Genomic DNA, 22,219 nt, shown 5'->3' with positions numbered 1-22,219 from the left:
GAGCACGCAGATGGATTATATTTTGTGCAGACGATGTAATCTGAAGGAGGTTACTGATTGTAAGGATAGTAGTGGGAGAGAGTGTTAGACACTTTGGGCACTGTGATGGTGTCGAACAGGGGTCGGCAACGCTGTGCCCACTGGCGCATGGTTGCCTCCGAGGCACAAATTATCATTATTTGTTCTTTAAATTTTGAATCTGACTAGCTTACATTGATTTTTTTTTTTTTATAATTGTAAGATATAAAGTATCTATATATTTGTAAAGTATAAGAAGTTTAGTTATTTTGGATGTTTGCTGCAAACTGGTCATGTAGCCCTTCATACAATCGGAACTCACAAAGTAGCCCACAGTGTCTAAAGGTTTGGTGACCCCTGTTGTAGAATGTAAGTGTAGTGCATTTATCATTTAAAAAGATTTGAAGACACTGTGCCCAAAACTATTGGGTCACCTGGCCCTTCTATAAACAAAGACTAAAATGTGGGAGAGAAAAGGGCTAATTTTGAAGCGCTTCGCAATACTTAGGTTGATTTATATTGATAAATAATTGCGCAAAATGAATGGAGTATTACAGTTCGTGTCGCTCAGGTTTGAACGACTGAGATGTCAGGCTGGCACAATGAAACTTGTTGCTAGCATATCTAATCTGCCTCAGTTGAAACATTCTGGGTCGAGTTATACAGGACAGTGGTCACCAAACTTTTTGAAGCTGAGGACTACTTTTTTGACACCGATTCTATGAAGGCATACATGACCTGTTTGCAGCAAACTTCCAAAATAACCGAACTGCTTATACTTAAATATATAAATACTTTATATTATATCAGTCACTCACATTTGAAAAATCTACGGATGTGAGCAGTCATGCCTGCAGATATAAATTTGCGGGTGTAATTAGGGATGGAATCTGAAGACCTGAGTTACTGATTTGTTATACCCGAGTATGTAGTTGTTACCTAATACCATCATCATAATTTGACACTGCACAGACTGAAACAGACATTCAATTTCAAAATAATGATTATATTATATATATTATATTCATATAATCAAATTTATTTCATCATGATGTATTGTTATAATCGCAGGTAATTTACAGCGCTATCTCTTGTCGTTCCTAGATGAAAGCTCGCAGTAAATGATCTATATCTTACTTAAGCATGGAGAAGGGAAAGGTTTTCAACTTCAAGATAACGCGGTACCACAGGGGAAAATAACCGTTTGTATTTAGATATATGTACAGACTAACATTAGAACTTAGATCAAATCAAAGTAAATCACAATCTCATACTTATTATAGTTCGACATTCGAAACATTACTTGTGTTATATCCCAGAAATGTTTTCAATGAAACTCAGGGGTGCTCAGATTTGTTTCCCCCCCAAGATCTACTTTTCAAGCAGCCAGCCTCTCGCGATCGACCAGTGGGGCGACGCTGGGGTGCACGCGCGCATCGCCGTGACTGCTGTAAATAGGAGGCCAGCTTGCTAGAATGCACCTTTCTGTGCATGTGCTCGACCTATTGGCACACTTCAATCAAGCGACGAGTGTCCCATCTTTTTTTTTTGGGGGGGGGGGGCACGTCGTCATATGATCAACGAAAACTTCCTTACGATGGAGGCAATGAGCACCTCTGGTGTAACTGAATTTCCTTTGACGTGGCTCATGATGTTGATGACGTTCGACGTAAATGCGCTCGCAGTACATGAAGCAGCTCGGAACATGCAGTTTTGGCATCGCTTCCGTACATTCTCAGTCCGGTTAACTTGCATTTCCTTTTTCCAGGTGAATACTGATTATTTTGGAAGCAGGCTTGTTCAACGTTTATGAAATATACACGTAGATTGTCAAGACTACACAATAAGCGACGTCTTTCAATATGTTTTTTTCTACTCATAACAAATTTTATGCGCGTGATTTTTCGTGCTCGACTGTGCAGATTTGCGTGTGCGATGGCACACGGGCACGAACATGCTCATCAAATGTGAGTGACTGTTATATGACATTATTTTTAAAAATGTCATTCATGTAAGCAAATCAGATTCAAAATTTGAAGCACAAATAATGATAATAATGATAATAATAATAAACAATTTGCGACCTGTGTGGTACAACAGATTACAGCGTCTGCCTCACAGTTCTGAGGACTGGGGTTCAAATCCTGACCCTGCCTGTGTGGAGTTTGCATGTTCTCCCCGTGCCTCCGTGGGGTTTCACGGGGCACTCCAGTTTCCTCCCACATCCCAAAAACATGCATTAATTGGAGATGCTAAAATGCCATTAAGTATAATTGTGAGTGCGACTGGTTGTTTGTCCCTATGTGCCCTGCAATTGGCTGGCACCCAGTTCAGGGTGTACCCCGCCTCCTACCCGAAGATAGCTGGGATAGGCTTTAGCACTCCTGTGCCCCTTGTGAGAATAAGCGGCTCAGAAAATGGATGGTTAAATGTGACCTTTGCTATTTTTAGAACATGCCTTGCGGGCGCCTTAAGTGGTACTTGCGAGCAACCATGTGCCCTTGGGAACCGTGTTGGTGACCCCTGATCTAGGATATTTGGTGCGCAGTTTACATTTTTTATGTTTTTGTGTTTCTGTGGCAACATTAGAATGAAATCCATTACAATAAAAAAACGTCATTCATTTTTTTGACATGTAGCCTAAGGTTTTCTGTGCCATTAATTGTAATTACATTAACATTAATGTAGTGTATTGAGCAAATGACAAAATTCCATGTACTGGGAAAAGAGGTACACAAATTAAAATAGTCAAAATATGATATATTTAATATGATGTTGGTCTACATTTTTCAGATAGAACAGTTTCAACTCTTGTGGGAAGGCTTTCAACAAGATTTAGGAGTTAGTTTATGGGAATTTTTGCCCATTCTTCCTGGAACATATTTGTGAGGTTACACACTGATGATGTTGGTTGAGAATGTGTGGCTCTCACTGTCCACTCAAAATCAATCCCAAAGTGTTCTAGCAGGTTGAGGGCATGACCCTGTGCAAGCAGAGTACATTCATTAATATTTTATGTAGATATTTTTATTCTATTTTACATCTATGCTTTGATTTAAAAAAAAAAAAAAAAGAAGCTGAAATTACAAGTTACTCAGACCTGGCTATCAGTCGCTGCTTTGATTCAGCCAGCAGTATTTTAGAGGATTGTACAGGCCAGTCAAGTTCAACCATACCAAATGCTCTCATCAATGTCTTTATGGGCCTTGTTCTGTGCACTGGTCCACAGACATGTCGGAACAGGAAAGAGTAATCCCCAAACTGTATGACTGTCTAATTGGTCTTGGTATGATGAAGCATTCAGAGTTCCTTTCAATGGCGCTATAGGACTAATATTTTGAACATTTACAACTCTGTAGGATCAGTTTGAAGATGGCTCATTACTGTTCCACCATGACTTTACATTGGTACATAAATCTTGGTGCACAAATCAAGATTCATAAAAACACAGATTGAGAGAGTTTGATTTAGATGAAGTTGAGCAGCCTGTACAATCCTGACCTGAACTTTATAGAACACTCCTGGGTGAATTAGAGCGGCGACTGAGATACTGCCATGAGTAACTAGTGACTTCAGATTATCTTTTTTTAAATTAGAGCATGAACATGAAATATAAATCTAATTAAATAAATAAAATCTGAACATGCAATTGCAGATGTTGCTGAACATTAAAACTACTCTGACAAGTCCAATTTAACCAAAATGTTGCTTGCACAAATATAACTGAGTAAATGCTCTTACCCACCTCTGCTTTTGAGTTATCCTCAACACTGTTAAGGAGTATTTTGAATTCCCTTTCTCATTACTCTGAATACAAAATGATGCAGAGATTAGAGGATTTTACTGTGCTACACATCTCTTCTGCACATCAATGCTTTATCAGTTCAAAAGAGAGAATCATATGTGTTTGAACATCTCCACATTAAATGATGCCACACGATTACAGCTATAAATATTCCAGTGAAAACAGTTCTCTACTCTGAGCATATGGAATGGAAAAACCACAGGAGTAACATGAGGTATTCTCTCATGGCTGTGGGCTCAGGACATAAAAAACTATAATGCTGGCACTTAATGCATTATGAACACAGACTCACTGGTCTGTGTGCCTGTTGAATAGGCTACAATAGTATCAGTTTGCCCCTTACTTCGGTTTTGGAGGCATTTGTTTTCTGTAATTGAAGTGAGAGTGAGACAGCTGGGATTGTGATCTGGTGTCTTTTGTGTCTATGTACTTAAAGGGGAAATCCAGTGCTTTGCATGAACAGTGTATCCAATAGGACATGTAATATATACCCTATTTTGACAATATGATGTTAATTTCTCTCTCATTTAATAGTGTTTCGAGAAGATTTTTATCGACAATTAAGAATTTCCAGGGGTGCTGCCATTTTCATGAGTCATATGACCTATGTGTGCGGATGTGACGTGTACCGTGCCGCAACAAAGGCTTGATTACATGGGAAATCATTCATGCCCAGTGTCGATTTCTCGTATTTATCCTCATCTGATGAAGAAATAGCAGTATTGGTTGATCGGGAAGACAGAGGGATACTTCTATACAGACTTGAAACTGAGCCCGAGCTTCAGCGGCGGCAGAGCCTTTAGCCGAGCTTCAGTGGTGGCGGAGGCCTTTAGCCTAGCTTCACGATCCGGGGTTAACGACCTCCGCCGCCTGGAAGCTCGGCTCGTGGCACGCCGCCGGATCTCACTCCATTGCTGGGACGACCAACTGCAACTGTGGCCATCAGGTGGTCGGTGCCTGTTGTGGCGGCAATCCCCGAACACATTGGCGGACACCAACACTGAGGGATTCTATCAAGCTGAAGAAGGAGTCCAATTAGGCATTTTGGCCAGTAGCACTCCTGAGGCAGCTGATGGGTACCGTCTGATCAACCACAACACAGCGTTGGTGGTCACTGTGGCGAAAACTCTGGCATGGGAGACTTCCAGGGGGGTTTGAGGTAATTCTGATCTGTCATCTGGCATGTGTATAGTATGGATGTGGGGCTGCTCACTTCGACTCGAAATGTTGAGATTTGGTGAGGAAAATATTTCAAAGAGCTCCTCACTTCCACTGACAAGCCAGAGTCTTGGATCTCTGAGGCGAGCTCTCTCCTCATGCTGGCAAGGCACTGGGGGTGGGTGAGATTCTGCTGAAATTCCTTAAGCCTCTGGATATTGTGTGACTGTCCTTGTTGACATGCCTCCACAACATCCCGTGAACATTGCTGACAGTGTCTCTGGGTTGGAAGACTGAGGTTGGTGGTCCTCCTTGTTAAGAAGGGGGACCAGATGGTATGTTCCAACTTCAAGGGACTGACACTCCACAGCCTTCCTGGTGAGGTCTATTCATGGGTGCTAGAGAGGAGGGTCAAGTTTCAGATTCAGCAGTAATTTGGTTTTCTCGTCATGAAACATCGGACCATAGGTACACCTTTTGCAGGCTTCTGAGCATACATGGGAGATCAGCAAACTAGTTTACACATTTTGTGGAGTTCGAGAAGGTTTTCCATCCTGTCCCTCAGGGAGTCCTGAACCTGAACCAGTGATACGGGCTGTTAGGTCCCTGTGTCATCAGTGTCAGAGTTTGGTTCATGTTACCGAGAGCAAGTTGTATTTGTTTCCAGTGAGGTTTAGTCTCTGGCAAGGCTGCCTTTTTTATAATTGTAATTGTAATGTAATGTAATTTCATGTAATTATATATTTGGTCTTACACTTATTCTATTTACGTTCATGGACAGAATTTCTCAACAAAGTCGTTGTTTCAAGGGGAATCTGTTTGGTGGCCCAAGTATTGCTTCCCTGATTTTTACAGATGATGTGGCTCTGTTGGCTTTATCAAACCTTGATCTCCAACACTCACTGAAGCATGTTTGTAGCAGAGTGTGAAGCAGTTGAGATGAAAATCAGCACCTCCAAATCTGAGACCAGGGACCTCCACTGGTAAAGGATGGAGCGCCCTCTCCAATGTAGGAGTTCAAGTATCTCGGGGTGTTGCTCATGAGTTAGGGAAGAACAGGAACAGGAGCTCGACAGGTGGATCGTTACTGTGTCTGCAGTGTGGCGGACTTTGTATTGGTGTGCTGTGGTAATGAAGGGGCGAAGCAGAAAAGCAAAGCTCTCAATTTAGTAGTTGAGCTACATTCCTACCATCACGAGCTATGAGTCATGACGGAAAGAACAAGATCCCAGGTACAAGTGGCAGAAATTAGTTTCCTCCCCAGGGAGTCCAGGCTCTCCCTAAGAGATAGTGTGAGAAACTAAGTCATCTGGGAGGGGCTCAGTGTCGAGCTGGTCCCTTTTCACATTGAGAGGAGCCAAATGAGGTGGCAGGGGCATATGATAACGACCACTCATTAATGCCTCCCTGGTGACTTGTCCAACCGTCAAGAGACCCCGGGGACAACCCAGGACATGTTGCAGAGACTATGTCTCCCAGCTGGTCTGGGAACACCTCACAATCTTCCCGGAAGAGCTGGATGAAGTGGCTGGGGAAGAGAAGTCTGGGCTTCCCTGCTAAGCTTCTGACCCCCACAACCTTACCTCAGAGAATTGGGAAAAAAATGGCTCGATGGCTTACATTTATCGTCATGATCCCTCGCTGTGGCCAAGGTCTGTTTCATCAGGTTTTAATTCTGAAAATTATATCCTCCATGCTGGCTCGCAAAATCTTGTCTACTACCAGCTAGTTAACTGAGCTGCTAAAAAAGCACAAAAATGACATGTTTCTTGAGTTTCCAAACACCGCTTTATTTTGGTATTTACGTACTGTGTATAGATGTCATATCTTATTGGACTTACCCTATTATCAGTTAGCATCCCAAAATTATGTTCAATCAATTGCTAAATTATTACACTGAAAAATGGCTTATTTATTACAGTGTTATCCTTAAAATGATACAGACATGACAGGTAAGAGCCACTTCCTTGCAGGCCTCATGCAAATAATCATCGATGGAGAGGAAAACACTTTGCCCCATAAAATCGTAAATACTTGCTCGATTATTCTGATATTGTCAGAGGGGTGTGTGGGCACAAGTAGCAATGTACTCGTAAATTTCGGTGAAGATCTGCTACAGTTTTTGGACAAAGCAAAGTAATGCATGCACACTATAGTGTATCAGTAGCATGACAACGTGATAGCTTCCCCAATGAAATTTCCTCGTCTTCTGCCACCTACGTGTCAGGTTGCGACAGGGTGATGTGTACAAAATGTGAGCAAACCCAAATCTAGAAATCAAATATTTAATCAGAAAACAAGACCCAAATTACTACTGAGTCAGTTTTAGGGGCAGGATTTTCCAAAGACATAATTTTTCACCTAGAACTATGGAATAAGCACCAATATTTCTGCCATTAACCCAGTCCTTTAAGAAAGACTACCGTTGAATATAGTTCAGGGGTGTTCAATGCATCTGACTGGTCGATCGCAAGGCAATTTTGGTCGATCGTAAAAGCGTGCCGGGAAAAAAGAAAAAAAGACATTAGCCGTATTCACTCTAGTCAGCAAGTTCCCCCCTATTTTAAGTCCTCGCTTTTTTCATAAAGTACAGAAATCTTATCAAACATGAGTATGGATTCTGGAGTCAAGAATAAGACAAAAATGTATAACTTTCACTTGGAATGGGAGGCGGACTTTAAATTCCATAATGTAATTTTCGAAGTGCGTTTGCCTCATCTGCCAATGGACTGAAATATGTAGCGGCATTTTCGAACTGTTCATGGAAAATACGACACTGACTTTTCGAGCGAGCTGTTAATGAGAAAAGTGGACGAACTAAAATCCCAATTGGCCGCACAGCAGTCACTTTTCACACAACATAATTCGACAGCAAAATCCGCCACCGAAGCATCGTTCCAGGTTCGTCATATCATAATAGATAGTTTTCGACTGACGTCACACACCTTCCACTTTAGGAAGCGGTCGCCATTTTGGATGGGTGAATTTGAGTAAACAAACCATAACTAAGCAGAAATCATTTTAGGCATATAAATGTGGGTGCGCTGCTGTGTAATGGGCAGTACTGTATGATATTATCATACAGCTGCAAATACGTATTTGAACACCTGTCTATCAGCCAGAATTCTGACCCTCAAAGACCTGTCCGCCTTTAAAAGTCCACTCCATGTATTATCCTGAATCAGATGTACCTGTGTGAGGTCGTTAGCTGCAGAAAAACACCTGTCCACCCAACACAATCAGCAAGACTCAAACTTGTAACATGGCCAAGACCAAAGAGCTACTCAAAGACACCAGAGACAAAATTGTACAACTCCAACGACTGGAAAGGACTACGGAGAAATTGCCAAGCAGCTTGGTGAAAAAAGGTCCACTGTTGGAGCAATCATTACAAAAAAGGAAGAAGCTAAACGTGATGGTCACTAACCGTGTTTGAAGGAAGATGAATTATGAGTTCCATCCCAAGAGCACCATCCCCACTGTGAAGCATGGGGGTGATAGCGTCATGCTCTGCGGGTGTTTTTCTGCACATAGGACAGGACAACTGGAGAGGATGAGATGGGTCATGGCTGGGTCTTTCAACATGACAATGACCAGAAGCACACCGCCAGGAAAACCAAAGGAGTGCCTCTGTAAGAACCATTTCAAGGTTATGGCGTGGCCTAGCCAGTCTCCAGACCTAAACCCAATAGAAATCCTTCGAGGGAGCTGAAACTACGTGTTTCTCAGCGACAGCCCAGAAACCTGTCTGATCTAGAGACGGTCTGTGTGGAGGAGTGGGCCAAAATCCCTCCTGCAGTGTGTGCAAACTTAGTGAACAAATACAGGAAACGTTTCACCTCTGTAATTGCAAACAAAGGCTACTGTCCCAAATATTAACATTGTTTTTCTCAGTTGTTCAAAAACTTATTTGCAGCTGTATCAAACAAATAAATCGTTAAAAAAAAATCATACATTATTTTTGGATTTTTCTTTTTAGATTATCTCTCTCACAGTGGACATGCATCTACAATGAAAATTTCAGACCCCTCAATGATTTCTAAGTGGGAGAACTTGCAATATAGCAGGGTGTTCAAATACTTATTTTCTTCACTGTATCAACCAAACGACAACAATTGTGGCTGTCTTGTATCAGCAGAGCCGATCTAACAGCCAAATCATTCCCTTATGTCAGAGTTTGCTCGGGGCATTTTGTTCTTGGTAGGTATTGGATACCTTTTAGAATTTCACACCTACTTAGCAATAACTAAGTTCTGTGAAGAAGAAGTATTCTTTTGGGCCAAGGACCTGCATAATACTCGTGTGTGAATGCAATGCATGTGTCCCAAAACCTGTACTTTCTCTCATCCCACAAAAGCAACTAAAACTAAAGTGAAAACTTTGGCTGATGTCTTCTTTTTTTTTTTTTTTTTTGGCACACCGTCCCGCGATCGACCAAGACTGCCTCGCGATTGACCCATTGATTACCGTGTCAGAATTCTGAGGGCCTTGGGCAAATTACATTGACATGGCAAAACATAGAAGTTGAAATCAAAGACAAAAATACAACACAAATGGGAACTGGGCACACAAGACACACAAATGAAGACCAGTGTTTAATATATTATATATTTTGTATAAGATATTGAAATAAAAATGAATGATTAATTTATAATACAATTAAGTTGTAAATGTACTGTAGCTCAGTGCTTCTGTAAGTGTTTAAGCCAGCAGAGAAAGCTGTTATCTTCAGTGCATACCTTTGAGTCTGGAGATGCAGTATTTACAAAAGCAATTACGGTCCATTATTTAACCCACAAATCAGATCTGCCAAAAATGTCACATATAAATATTTTGTTATCTCCTGCTATCTGCAGGTGGTGATTAACTGTGCCATTCCCAAGGGACTGAAGTACAACCAGGCCACACTAACTTTTCATCAGTGGCGGGATGCTCGACAGGTCTACGGCCTGAATTTTGGCAGCAAGGAAGACGCCAACGTATTTGCCAGTGCCATGATGCATGCCTTGGAAGTGCTGAACTCTCAGGAGACAGGTAGCATCAGCCCAATGTTATTGTATGTTGCAGTTGTATATTAGCATGGTATTAGTATACACTACTACTATGTTCTTCCCGTTTTTCTGAAGCATAGAGTTAGATTTTTATCCCAGCAATTGTCATTTTCTGAAACCTTATGCGAGGTAGATTTGGTACATCAGAAATAATGTCTCAATATCCAGATTAGGAAGGACAAAGACAATGGAACCCTTTTATTGCACGATGACTGAGCTTCTGCATTTCAGAATTCAATCAAATTGTTTTGGAGGGAAAAAAAAAGTCACATAAACTTCACACTTCTTGCGATGCATGACATCACATAAAATCTCATAGACCTAAGATCAGTGAACTCACTTTTGTGATACTTATTCCCAAAGAAGGACAAGTCTCAATAAATGGTGTTATTAGAAGAATGTGAGGAGAAGAATGTAGTGAACACCCACATAATCACAGTTCAGCATTCATGAATTAGCATATACAGTGTTACCTTGTTATAACGCATTTCACTTTACACAGACTCGCTCTTACACAGATTTTGTTTGTATGTGCGTGTGTGTAATTTTTTGTAGTGTAACAGTTTTTTTTTTTTAACTGCATACAAATGTGCATTATTGTCTTCTGTATACTCCTTTGCTAACGGAAAACTCACATTGTCTTCTACATCCTGATTGGCTAAGGGGTATGCGCTCATTGCCGTGACTGACGTGGAGAAAGCAACAGACAGACTGTAAATAGGAGGCCAGCTTGTGAGAACGCCCCTTTATGTGCGCGCTATTGACGTATCAAGCAACGAGGTGGATGATAGGCTGTCGTCTTTTTTTTTTTGTTTTTGGCACGCCGTCACACGACCTGCTCGGAAATCGACTAGTCGATCGCATTGATTCATTGAGAACCCCTGGTGTAATTTAACTACTGAATACAGTTGTTTCTTTACAATGGGTTTGTGATCGTGTAGCCAGATGTCTGTGTTGCTTCTTTATGATCCTCTTTGTTTTTGTTTTGCCGCCATCTTGTGACATTTGTACTTCTTTACAAAAACCTTTGTAGCTGCCTCTTTCGCCATTCAAACACATTTGTTGCAAGAGGCAGAGAGTGAATTGCAGGCGTGTCAAATTCATTTTTGTCACGGGCTATACATTTTAAGCAAAAAATAAATATATTTCTCAAATTATTTCATTATATACAGTATTTATTATAACTATACATGTATTTCGACTATGCAGTTTATTATCGGGAAACACTAAAAAATGCTTTCAAAAGCCTGATTATTTTAGGCTTGGAACGCATTATTTCTTTTTCCATTAATTGTAATGGAAAACACTGATTCGGTTTTCGAACAAATCACTTCTCGAACCGTTTTCTGGAACAGATTGTGGTCGAAAACCGAGGCATCACTGTATATAGTACTGCAAGATCACTCTTCACAGCAGCCTTTTTGATCAAACTGTCTCAAATAAAGGGTTAAACGCCGCCCCCCAACAGCTTGCCTAAGACGACTACCCTAACATAATCTGAAGCTCCAATTCTTCAACATCAGTCTGTATATTCAGCATCTTTCACCTGTTTTGTCTTTTTCTGTTCCTTGAGAATGCATTTCTTGTCTCTACGTTGAAATTTGGCAAGTTACTAACTATAGGTCATTTATTTTGGGTACCTCCATAGTCTATGACAGCAGTTTTCCATTTAGCAGTCAATCTTTCTGTTGACGGGAGAGGTTGAAACCAGAGTCATCTGTTGCTGCATGGACTTCCAGAGACGCCCTTTCAAGCCCATAGAAACAGTCTACTAGTTTTATTTTACAGGTCATGTGCTTGCAAGCACAGAGTAAAAATTTTTGGAGTTTGCTCTCATGCTGTCATGATCCGAACTAATATTAGAAGAATCTCACTCCTCCCTCCATCTACTCCAGTTTTTTTTTCTTGACCATAAAGTCTCAGGCATCCATAACCCAAAGTGACAAACTACACACTACATCACCGGACAACACCGCAGGGACTGGAAGAAGGAAGAAAATAAATGTTTCAGACAGATAAGTGTGGAAGAGGAAAGAACTCAGTGATAGGTGTAGAAAGTGACATCATTTGACAGTTCTGTGGACCAAAAGAAGTAGACAATGAATTGGAGAGATGGCGTTAGAAAAGTCAGATGTTGACCAATTTTCATTTTACTTAGCCTAACCGCTGCTGCTCGTTGTAAACATGCCTGCTGTAGCAAGAGTTCAGAAATTCACCGAGGACCATCAAAAGATTAGTCGTGCTCAAATCTTCCTCAGAAGTGAGTAAAATTACTTTGACAGGAGTGGTATGCTTTGCTCGTGGATAGAGTGTGACTTCATGCTTCTATTATTACTATTTTATTAGCCTGTTTGTTCAAAACTCGAGCTTTTTTTTTACCATTGGGTAAGTAGACTTAACCGACAGTTAACTTTCATGGCACTATAATGTTGTGCAAATTTTGGTTAGTTACAACCACCCGTAAACGTGACGTTAAAGTTAATACACCTCAGCTCTGGTTAACTTGTAATGCCATTCGCGACTCACAATTCGTTTACAACTTGGTGTGTATCATCTCAAAACATGGGACATTAAAAGTTAGTAAAATAAAATTTCATCAATTTAAGATTGCCATCTATTTGGACATTTGAACAGTCTTACATAATGAAATGGAAAAAAAACACAATTGTAAATAAACATTGTGTTTGTATGAAACACCCGTAAAATGTTGATTTTCTTGTCAACGGTAACTTGAATAATAATCTAAAATTTGATTCAACTAGATATAATAATATAGGTTAAAATCGATAGAATAAGCCCATGGATATACTAAGACTAGTTGATTATGTTCCACATTTCCATTTTTCAGTTGGAGATATTGACAGATTCATATGACATAAGAAGCACCTGCAAAATATCTGCTGAAAAGTTTTTACTAATTTTCACTCTTCACCGTTCGTGGCCCCACATATTTGTGGATTTTGCTCTTCAAGTTTTTTTTTTTTTAATGTACCGTATTTTCCCAATCATAGATGGCGACTTACAATGTGATGCACCTTATGTGCACACTCAGTTCCAACATTTGCAAATGTTGTTGTGTGACTTGTCCAATTAATCCTCTCTATTATTTAGCCCCACGTGAATTTGATCCCTGTACCCTAATGCCAGACCAGTGTTTACATGGTTGTGTCACTTTGCATTTGGCGTTATCTTTCTCACGTCATGTAGATATTCTCGTAGATATTCTCACAAGGCAGATGGAATCAAATATTATCCAGACAGTGTCCTGAGAGCTAAACAATATGATAGAAGGGTGTCTTGGGATCTTACTGCATTCCTCGACACCCTGACTCCTGTGATACTCAAAATAACATTGCAGAATATAGGACATTGTAGAGGGACTCAAAAATAGTTATGATTTGTAGTACTGTACAATTGTTCTACAAACTGTAGTCCCACTGAAGTTGGGATGTTGTGTAAAACGTAAATGAAAATGGAATACAATGATTTCCAAATCCTTTTCAACCTACATTCAATTGAATACACTACAAAGACATACTGTATTTAATCTTCAAACTGATAAACAACAGTGTTTTCTCATTTAGAAAAGGATGCCTACAACAACAAAACAAGGTGGCATAGAGGGCATGTTTACCACTGTGTTACATCAGTTTTCTTTTCAACTCTCATGAGCATTTTGGAACCGAGGACACTAATTGTTTAAGGTTTACACTTGGAATTTGTTCTCATTCTTGCCTGATGTACAACTTCAGTTGCTCAACAGTCCTGACTTTCCAATGTCATATTTTTGCGCTTCAAAATACGCCACACATTTTCAGTGAGAGACGGGTCTGAACTGCTGGCGGGTTTGTCTCGTACTCTGCGACTTTTACTACAAATCCACACTGGTGTAACACGTGCAAAATGTGGCTTGCCATTGTCTTGCTGAAATATTCAGGAGCGTCCCTGAAAAAGATGTTGATTTGATTTGAGCATACGTTGCTCCAAAACCTGCGTGTGCCTTTAAGCATCCATGGGGCCCACACAAACGCAAAAGTTACACATGCCATGGGCATTAACACACTCCCATACTGTCCCAGATGCTGGCTTTTGAACTTTGTGCTGATAACAATTCAGATGGTCTGTTTCCTCATTGGCCCAGATATCTTCATTTCCCCCTAAAATTTGAAATTTTGACTTGTCAGACCACAGCATACTTTTCGTTTTGCAGCTGTCCATCTTGGATGAGCACAGGCACAGAGAATCAGGTGACATTTCTGGATGTTGTTGGTATCCCCTATGGCTTTTGCTTTGCATGGTCAAAATTTAACCAGCATTTGTAGATCAGTAAGTAAATTTAAAAAAAAAAAATTAAAAAAGTAAAAAATGTATTTTCGTTGTAACATCCCTCTAAGGGAAACAGTAACTACAATGTGGCCTGTGACAAAATGAGTATGACACCCCTAAATTAAACAAATATATGTGTACTAATTAGAATATGTTGGCGTAAAATTTTTTTAAACATTTTGGGATTTCCACAATCAGGATTTATGGGGCAGATCACCGATCAGTGAATTAAAAAAAAAATGATAACCAATCACCGATCTGATCACAAGATGGAGCAATGAGTCTATTTAAATGACCTGTTCATTTACTGTATATACTTGTGTACTTATAAAAACTCCAAAATATATCTATCTATCCATTTTCTATGCCGCTTATGGTTACGAGGGTCGCGGGAGTGCTGGAGCCTATCCCAGCAGTCAATGGGCAGGAGGCAGGGTACACCCTGATCTGGTTGCTGGGCACATGGAGACAAACAGCCCCACTCACAATCAAACATAGGGTCAATTTAAAGTGTTGAATTAATGTTGGATGTTTTTGGAATGTGGGAGGAAACCGGAGTGCCCTGAGAAAACCCACACAGGCACGGAGAGAACAAGAAAACTCCATACAGGCGGACCCTGGATTGAACCCTGGACCTCAGAACTGTGAGACTAATGCTTTCAAGCTGATCCACCGGTTCGCCCCCAAAATATATATGATATATGAACACCCTGCTATATTTCAAGTTCTCCCACTGAGAAATCTTGGAGCGGTCTGAAATGTTCATCGTAGGTGCATGTCCACTGTGAGAGAGAATCTAAAAAAAAAAAAAAAATGCAGAAATCACAATGTATGATTTTTTTTTTTTTTTTTAACGTTTTATTTGTCTAATACAGTTGCAAATAAGTATTTGAACACCTGAGAAAACCACCGTTAATATTTGGTGCAGTAGCCTTTGTTTGCAATTACAGAGGTCAAACGTTTCCTGTAGTTGTTCACCAGGTTTGCACACACTGCAGGAGGGATTTTGGCCACGCCAGAACCTTGATATGTTTCTTACGGAGCCACTGCTTGGTTTTCTTGGCTGTGTGCGTCGGGTCATTGCCATGTTGAAAGACCCAGCCACGACCCATCTTCAATGCTCTGACTGAGGGAAAGAGGTTGTTCTCCAAAATTTCACAATGCATGGCCGCAGTCATCCTCTCCTTAGTACACTGCAGTTATCCTGTCCCATGTGCAGAAAACACCCCCAAAGCATGATGCTACCACCTTTACAGTAGGGATGATGTTCTTTGGAGGGAATTAATCATTTGTCTTCCTCCAAACGCGGTTAGTGGAATTATGACAAAAATGTTCAATTTTATTGTCATCTGACCACAAAACTTTCTCCCATGATTCCTCTGTATCATTCAAATGGTCATTGGCAAACTTAAGACATGTACTGGTTTAAGCAGGGGAACCTTCAATGCCATGCATGATTTCAAACCACAATGTCATAGTGTATTACCAACAGTCACCTTGGAAACGGTGATCCCAGCTGTTTTCAGGTCATTAACCACGTCCTGTCCTGTCCTGGGCTAATTCCTCACCTTTCTAAGGATCATTGAGACCGCACAAGGTGACATTTTGCATGGGGCACCACTCCAATTGAGATTGACCATCATGTTTAGCTTCTTCCATTTTCTAACGATTGCTCCAACAGTGGACCTTTTTTCACCAAGCTGCTTGGCAATTTCTCCGTAGCCCTTTCCAGCCGTGTGGAATTGTACAATTTTGTCTCTGGTGTTTTGGACAGCTCTTTGGTCTTGGCCATGTTACAAGTTTGAGTCTTCCTGACTGTATGTGTCACGACCCATCGGAACGGAGGTTCGACCCAAATGCAGGAGGACACGGGAGACGCAGAGGTAATCCAGGAAAAACATTTATTATTCAATGGTCGGGATCGGGCATGCAGTCAGGTGCAGCAGCGATAGTTGGGACGTCGGGCATAGAGAGCAGTTCAGTGGGCAGGCAGGAGTCGGTACAGATCGATCAAGGAAGGCAGAAGTATCAAAATCGTCAGGCTTACGGCGTCGGTCGGAGAACAGGCGGTGGTCAGTACACACGGGTTGACGATCAGAGATACGGGGTGCTTGAATGGGGCATGAACCTCAACGATCTGGCGGAGGACCAGTCATCACCGGGTCCTATAAGTACCGGGCGTAATCAGCCGAAACAAGGTGCGGGTGTCTGCCGACTAATTGGCTGGCCACGCCCAGCCAGGGCAGGATGCCAGGAGCATGACAGTATGGGGTGGACAGGTGTCTTTCTGCAGCTAACGACCTCACACAGGTGCATCTGATTCAGGATAATACATGGAGTGGAGGTGGACTTTTAAAGACAGACTAGCACGTCTTTGAGGGTCAGAATTCTAGCTGATAGACAGGTGTTCAAATACTTATTTGCAGCTGGATCACACAAATCATTAAAAAAAATCATACATTGTGATTTCTGGATTTTTCTGATAGATTATCTCTCTCTTAGTGGACATGCACCTACGATGAAAATTTCAGACCCCTCCATGATTTCTAAGTGGGAGAACTTGCAATATAGCAAGGTGTTCAAATACTTATTTTTTTCACTGTATATTCATAATAAATAATGTATCTTTGATAATCTACTTATGCCAGTGAGGCATAGTAAATTGATTTCGTGAGGGATGGTGCCCAAACAAATTCACACGACTGTGTAGCGATCACTTCATTTCAAGTAGGAATTATTTTTCTCGATCTCAAATTACCAAGAAGTATTTACATTGCCAAATTGGCTCATTTGCGGACAATGCGTATTTAAAAAAAATAAATAAATAAAAAAAACGACAGGGAGTTGTCTCCAACAGACACGGAAGCGTGTTGCGGACTAATGTTAAACTTTGGTAAACCTCTCCCCGACAGACTTTTTTTTTTTTTTTTTTTTTTTTAAATATGGATTGTTCTCAAATGTGTCCAATGCATTTTTAAAAAAAAGAAAATAAACCATCTGTCACGGAGAGTTATACGTAGGGTAATGTGTGGCTGCAACACGCTTCCGTGCACGGGGGCTGACTCGCTATCTTTTTTTTTCCCATTCCTAGGTAATGAATGCGAGTTTGTGTAAAACCAGGGGTCATTTATTTAAATATATGTATTTGTATTGAAAAAATCTTAGTGGCTCCATCACGATGTGGGATTTATTCTTTATTGAGAACAGATCCAGCAACGAAGTACAGTGTTTGTATGCGTCCAGACTTTTCTACGCTTTCAAACTCCTCTGTGTGAAAGAGCAAGTTCGTTTCAATAGTTTGATCCGCACGCTATGTGTTATCCCTCTCAGCTGTCTTCTCTCTCCCATTCTGCCGACATCGTTTTTTTTAAATAAATTTATTGGTTGTCAGATATTTACTGTACGATGTCTAGATCTGGCAGCATGGTGGATCAGTTGGTAAAGCATTCGCCTCACAGTTCTGAGGTCTCGGGTTCAATCCCGGACCCGCCTGTATGGAGTTTGCATGTTCTCCCCATGGCTGCATGGGTTTCCTCCGGGCACTCCGGTTTCCTCCCACATTCCAAAAACATGCAACATTGATTGGACACTCTAAATTGCCACTTGGTGTGATTGTGAGTGCGCCTGTTTGTGCCAATGTGCCCTGTGATTGGCTGGCAACCAGTTCAGGGTGTACACCACCTCCTGCCTGTTGACAGCTGGGATAGGCTCCAGCACTCCCCACGGCCCTTGTGAGGATAAGCGGCAAAGAAAATGGATGGATGTCTAGATCTACTAGTATGACTTCTACACACAGTGTCCTTGTAATTTTAACCACGAGTTAGGGCTAAACAGCAACTTTTCTGAAATCATCAGTACCTTCACAATACTCTGAGTCCAAAGCAAACACAGTGAGGGAGCATTTTGCTATTATGCTTAAAAAAATGGAACAAGTTGCCAATAGAGTTTATGTCAGCCCCAAATCCAGGTTAGAAGATCTTTTTTCTCATGGGATTTAGAGTACTTCCACTTTTCAATGATATGTCTTCCACTGTATGATTTATCATTTTGCTCATTTGTGCTGATTATTTGACCTGATGGATTGTATTTTTTCACTAAAACAACAAGCAAACTCATTGAATTGATCAAATGTTACGAGTTCTGTAGCTGATTCGGGGGTGTTGTGAGCTTGTCATGCACAGCAAACAAGAGTACGAGTATTGTTGAGGTTCTTACTGATGATTTCAGAAAAGTGTTGCTGTCTCACTCTAACTAACTCTTGGTTAAATTTACAAAGACACTGTAGTGGTCATGATCAATTTGGAGTTTTTCTCCACTTACATTCCTACACTTTGATTTCGAGCTCTTTGACCGTCATTGTGCTCCTCCACAATGTTCTAGATCACCTCAGGATGGTCGTCGTTTGAACATGGGCGACTGTGTTCATGGCATTTGAATAAAAGTGAAATGATCCAAAAGTTTATCAACTGTCTTAGCATTCACAGTTCGTGGCACAGCTAGTCTCCATAAAATTAATGGTAGTGTACTCATTTATATACCTTTTCTTCATAGACACTTAGGTTGGTTAGTTAACTTTTAGAAGAATATGTACTTTAAAAAATACACAAAAACTCTAGCACCATTCCCAGCATTAACTGCTAGGGGGTAGAGAATGCTACTATTGAAGCATTTACCAGCAAAATTTGACATCATCATTGCAAGAATAGAAGAATACAACTGTGTGCAGAAATCGATTAATAATATGATGACGTCAGTGCTAATCAACCAATTGTGCTTTATGATTATATACTGTATTTTGTTGATAGAAATTAAACAAAGTAAAGCTAATTTATTAATATCCCACATTTCATACACAACGTAACTCAAATTGCTTTACATTATTAAAATTATTTGAATGCATAGAGATAAAACATTTAAAACGGGGAAAATGATAAAATACATGTTAAAACAAGAAAAATAAAAGTACAATTCAAAACTGTACAGTTCAAGAAATATTAAAATTGGAAAAACTCTAAGAAGCATGAGAAAAGAGTTTTCAACTTGGATTTAAAAACATTCACACTTGGAGCTGACATCACCACTATTGGCAACTTAGTCCATTCATGTGCAGCATAATAGCTAAATGCTACTTCACCATGTTTGCTTTGGGTTCTGCGCTCCATTATTAGATCTGAGTAAGTCAATCTCTGAGCTCTACTGGGTTTTATATTCCGGAACCATTTCTTTCATGTATTCAGGACCTAAACTATTTAATGATTTAGAGACCATTAGCAGAACTTTAAAATCTATCATTCTGAAAGAGCTGCAGTTGTTTAATACTCTTTCTGGGGAGTCTAGTCAGAAGACCATTACAGTAGTCAAGTGTACTTTAGATCAAATTTTGGATGAGCTCTTCCCAGTCTGCTTGACACAAACAAGCCTTCACTCTGGATATATTCTTCAGATAGTAAAAGGCAGTTTTAGTAGTTGACTTGATATGACTGTTGAAAGTTGAAAGTCAGGTCAGAATCTATCAGAACACCAAGGCTTCGGACTTGGTCTTTTCTTTTTAAAGCTAGTGTGTCCAGATATTTACTGACAGCAATTCTCTTTTCTCTATTGCCAAAAACATTTGTATCAGTTTTGTTGTGGTTTAGTTAAAGAAATTTTGGTTCATCCAGTTTATCTCCTTGAGACAATGGCTCAACACCTCAATTGAACTGAAGTCTTCTGGAGACACTGGTAAATATTTTAAACATTTTGAGACATCGGTAGAGTGGTTTCATTACCCGACTGTCCATTTACATCCACATAGACTTCAGGACAGCAGATTTTCAATTCCAGAATCGACATCCTCTGCTGCAGTCACTGATAGTGATAGTTATTGATAGATTCACATTTTATCCTCGCTAAGTTCGTACTTCAACTTTTATGTGCCATATCTATTTGACTAACGCTCTGTCCCTTGTAATTACAGGGATGAAAAATGCCTGATCACCATAGGGGTCTGTGTTGTTCTGGAAAAGACTCAGCAGATATCAGTCAGATTTACAGATAAGAGTCTTCATTTGTAGAGGAGGGGCCTTCCACGTCTTAGTTGATGGTGGTTTCAGGCAAATTGGGGATGGGAGGAAGATCTTGGCATAGTATGGGCTGGACTCCAACATTGACAATAGTCTTCATCCTATCCATCTTACTTAACAGTGCATTCAGGCTCGGAGAAGGGGACCCAACATCTACCGCAGATTGTTTGGTCGTCTTAGTCGTAGAGGGGAAATTCTGAGGTGTTGATGGCTCTAATGGGGCTGGAAAAGGTATGGGAGATTTAACGTGCTGGCTCATTCCATTTGTCATTTGCTCCTCTGAATCTTTGGATAACCAAAATGAGTCTGTGTGGACCATGTCTTGCCTTATCGCTTGTTCCTTTGATTGTTTGTGAACAACCCCATCCTTTTATCCTTGATTTTTGTAAACATATTCTTTTCGGGGCGGTGAATGAGTAGTAAACAGTAAAAAAAAAAAAAAAAGTTTACAGCCACTAACTTAACTTCTTGTCTATTTAGACAGAAACCGCTTTATAAAGATATTTATGCTCTCTAAAAATGCTGAAATTGTCAATGAAACTCATAGGTAGTGCTGTAAACACTTTACCTAACCACTTAATCAATTGACGGAGCCTCAAGAAACGTTCTTCTCTCCAAATCGTACAAGTGGGAGAGGTCCGCTTAAAAAAATCTCACTATCCAAAGCACCTTGCACTTTTGTTAGGAGATCAATGAATCTCACTTCAGTACCACTAATTGCTGCTTGAGAACATCCAGGGCCCTGTGTGTATAATGACAGATTTCACAGTTGGTTGCTGATTAGTGATGTCCAGGATTTTTTGAGATACTTCGGTGTTCTTCTTGCTGCAAAAGCAGTAGAAGTGACTCAAATCTATTTGTAAGTCTGATGTCAATGTTTTGCATCGACTCACGTTCTTTTTTTTTTTCTTGCTCATTGCCTTAACGACCGTCCATAACCTCTCACTTGGGGTTGAGGCAGCCCTCAACACAGGACAGCCGGATTCCTTGGTAATCTGGTGGTGTTGTTGTCTTCCTTTTTAGATGTCCCATATATTTGGGCTTTTCTTCCAGTAAATTCCAGGGAGAACTGGTGAAGGATCCGTTACTGTTTCCACAGTCCACATCTGTCCTCATTGTTGAGCTATGTGGCTGTCTATTAGGACACTTCTGCTCAACATTTTGAGACATCGGTAGAGTGGTTTTATTCCCCGACTGTCCATTTACATCCACAAAGACTTCAGGACAGCAGATTTTCAATTCCAGAATTAACATCCTCTGCTATCTTCACTGATAGTCCTCAATAAAGAAGGGAGGCATCGTGGCGGCTGGTCTTGTTGCTAACACCAGGCTCGTGCTAATTAGCAGGCCACGCTCACATAATGATGACACAACTGATTATTTACAAAAAAAGAAAAATACAGTACCAGGGGTTTAAAAGTATCCAGGAGTCTATGTGTCAACATTTTTTTCCAAAGAAAAACAAGCTTACCAGCAAGAACAAAATGGTAACACGAGAGAAGAGATAAAAACTCAAGAGTCAAGTTTATCAGAATCAAGAAGTGACTAATGGATGGATGCCATTATATGAGCTGCTTGTCCTTACAAGGGTCGCGGCAGAGCTCGAGCTTATCCCAGCTATCTTTGGACAGGAGGCGGGGTAAACCCTGAACTGGTTGCCAGCCAATCGCAAGGCACAGAGACAGACAACCATTCGCACTCACAACTACACCTGGCAATTTGGAGTATTCAATTAATGCGTGTTTTTGGGATGTGGGAGGAAACCGGAGTGCCCAGAGAAAACCCATGCAGGCATGGGG

At 40.6% G+C, this 22,219-nt stretch overlaps 1 protein-coding gene across 4 annotated transcripts in view; it reads left to right on the top strand.

Moving 5' to 3' along the window:
• The window catches only part of enah (ENAH actin regulator), a 179,781-nt gene that overhangs the window by 73,328 nt on the left and 84,234 nt on the right, over positions 1 to 22,219 (top strand). For all 4 annotated transcript variants that reach the window (XM_061812328.1, XM_061812327.1, XM_061812330.1 and 1 more), the window contains one exon: positions 9,838 to 10,015. In XM_061812328.1, coding sequence (XP_061668312.1) covers positions 9,838 to 10,015 — 178 coding nt within the window. The remainder of the gene's footprint in view (positions 1 to 9,837; positions 10,016 to 22,219) is intronic.

The sequence above is a fragment of the Syngnathoides biaculeatus genome, chromosome 23, assembly GCF_019802595.1.
Source record: "Syngnathoides biaculeatus isolate LvHL_M chromosome 23, ASM1980259v1, whole genome shotgun sequence".
Classification (NCBI taxonomy): Eukaryota; Metazoa; Chordata; class Actinopteri; order Syngnathiformes; family Syngnathidae; genus Syngnathoides; species Syngnathoides biaculeatus.
Note: the sequence above shows the minus strand (reverse complement) of the source record. Positions and strands in the feature narration are given on the sequence as shown.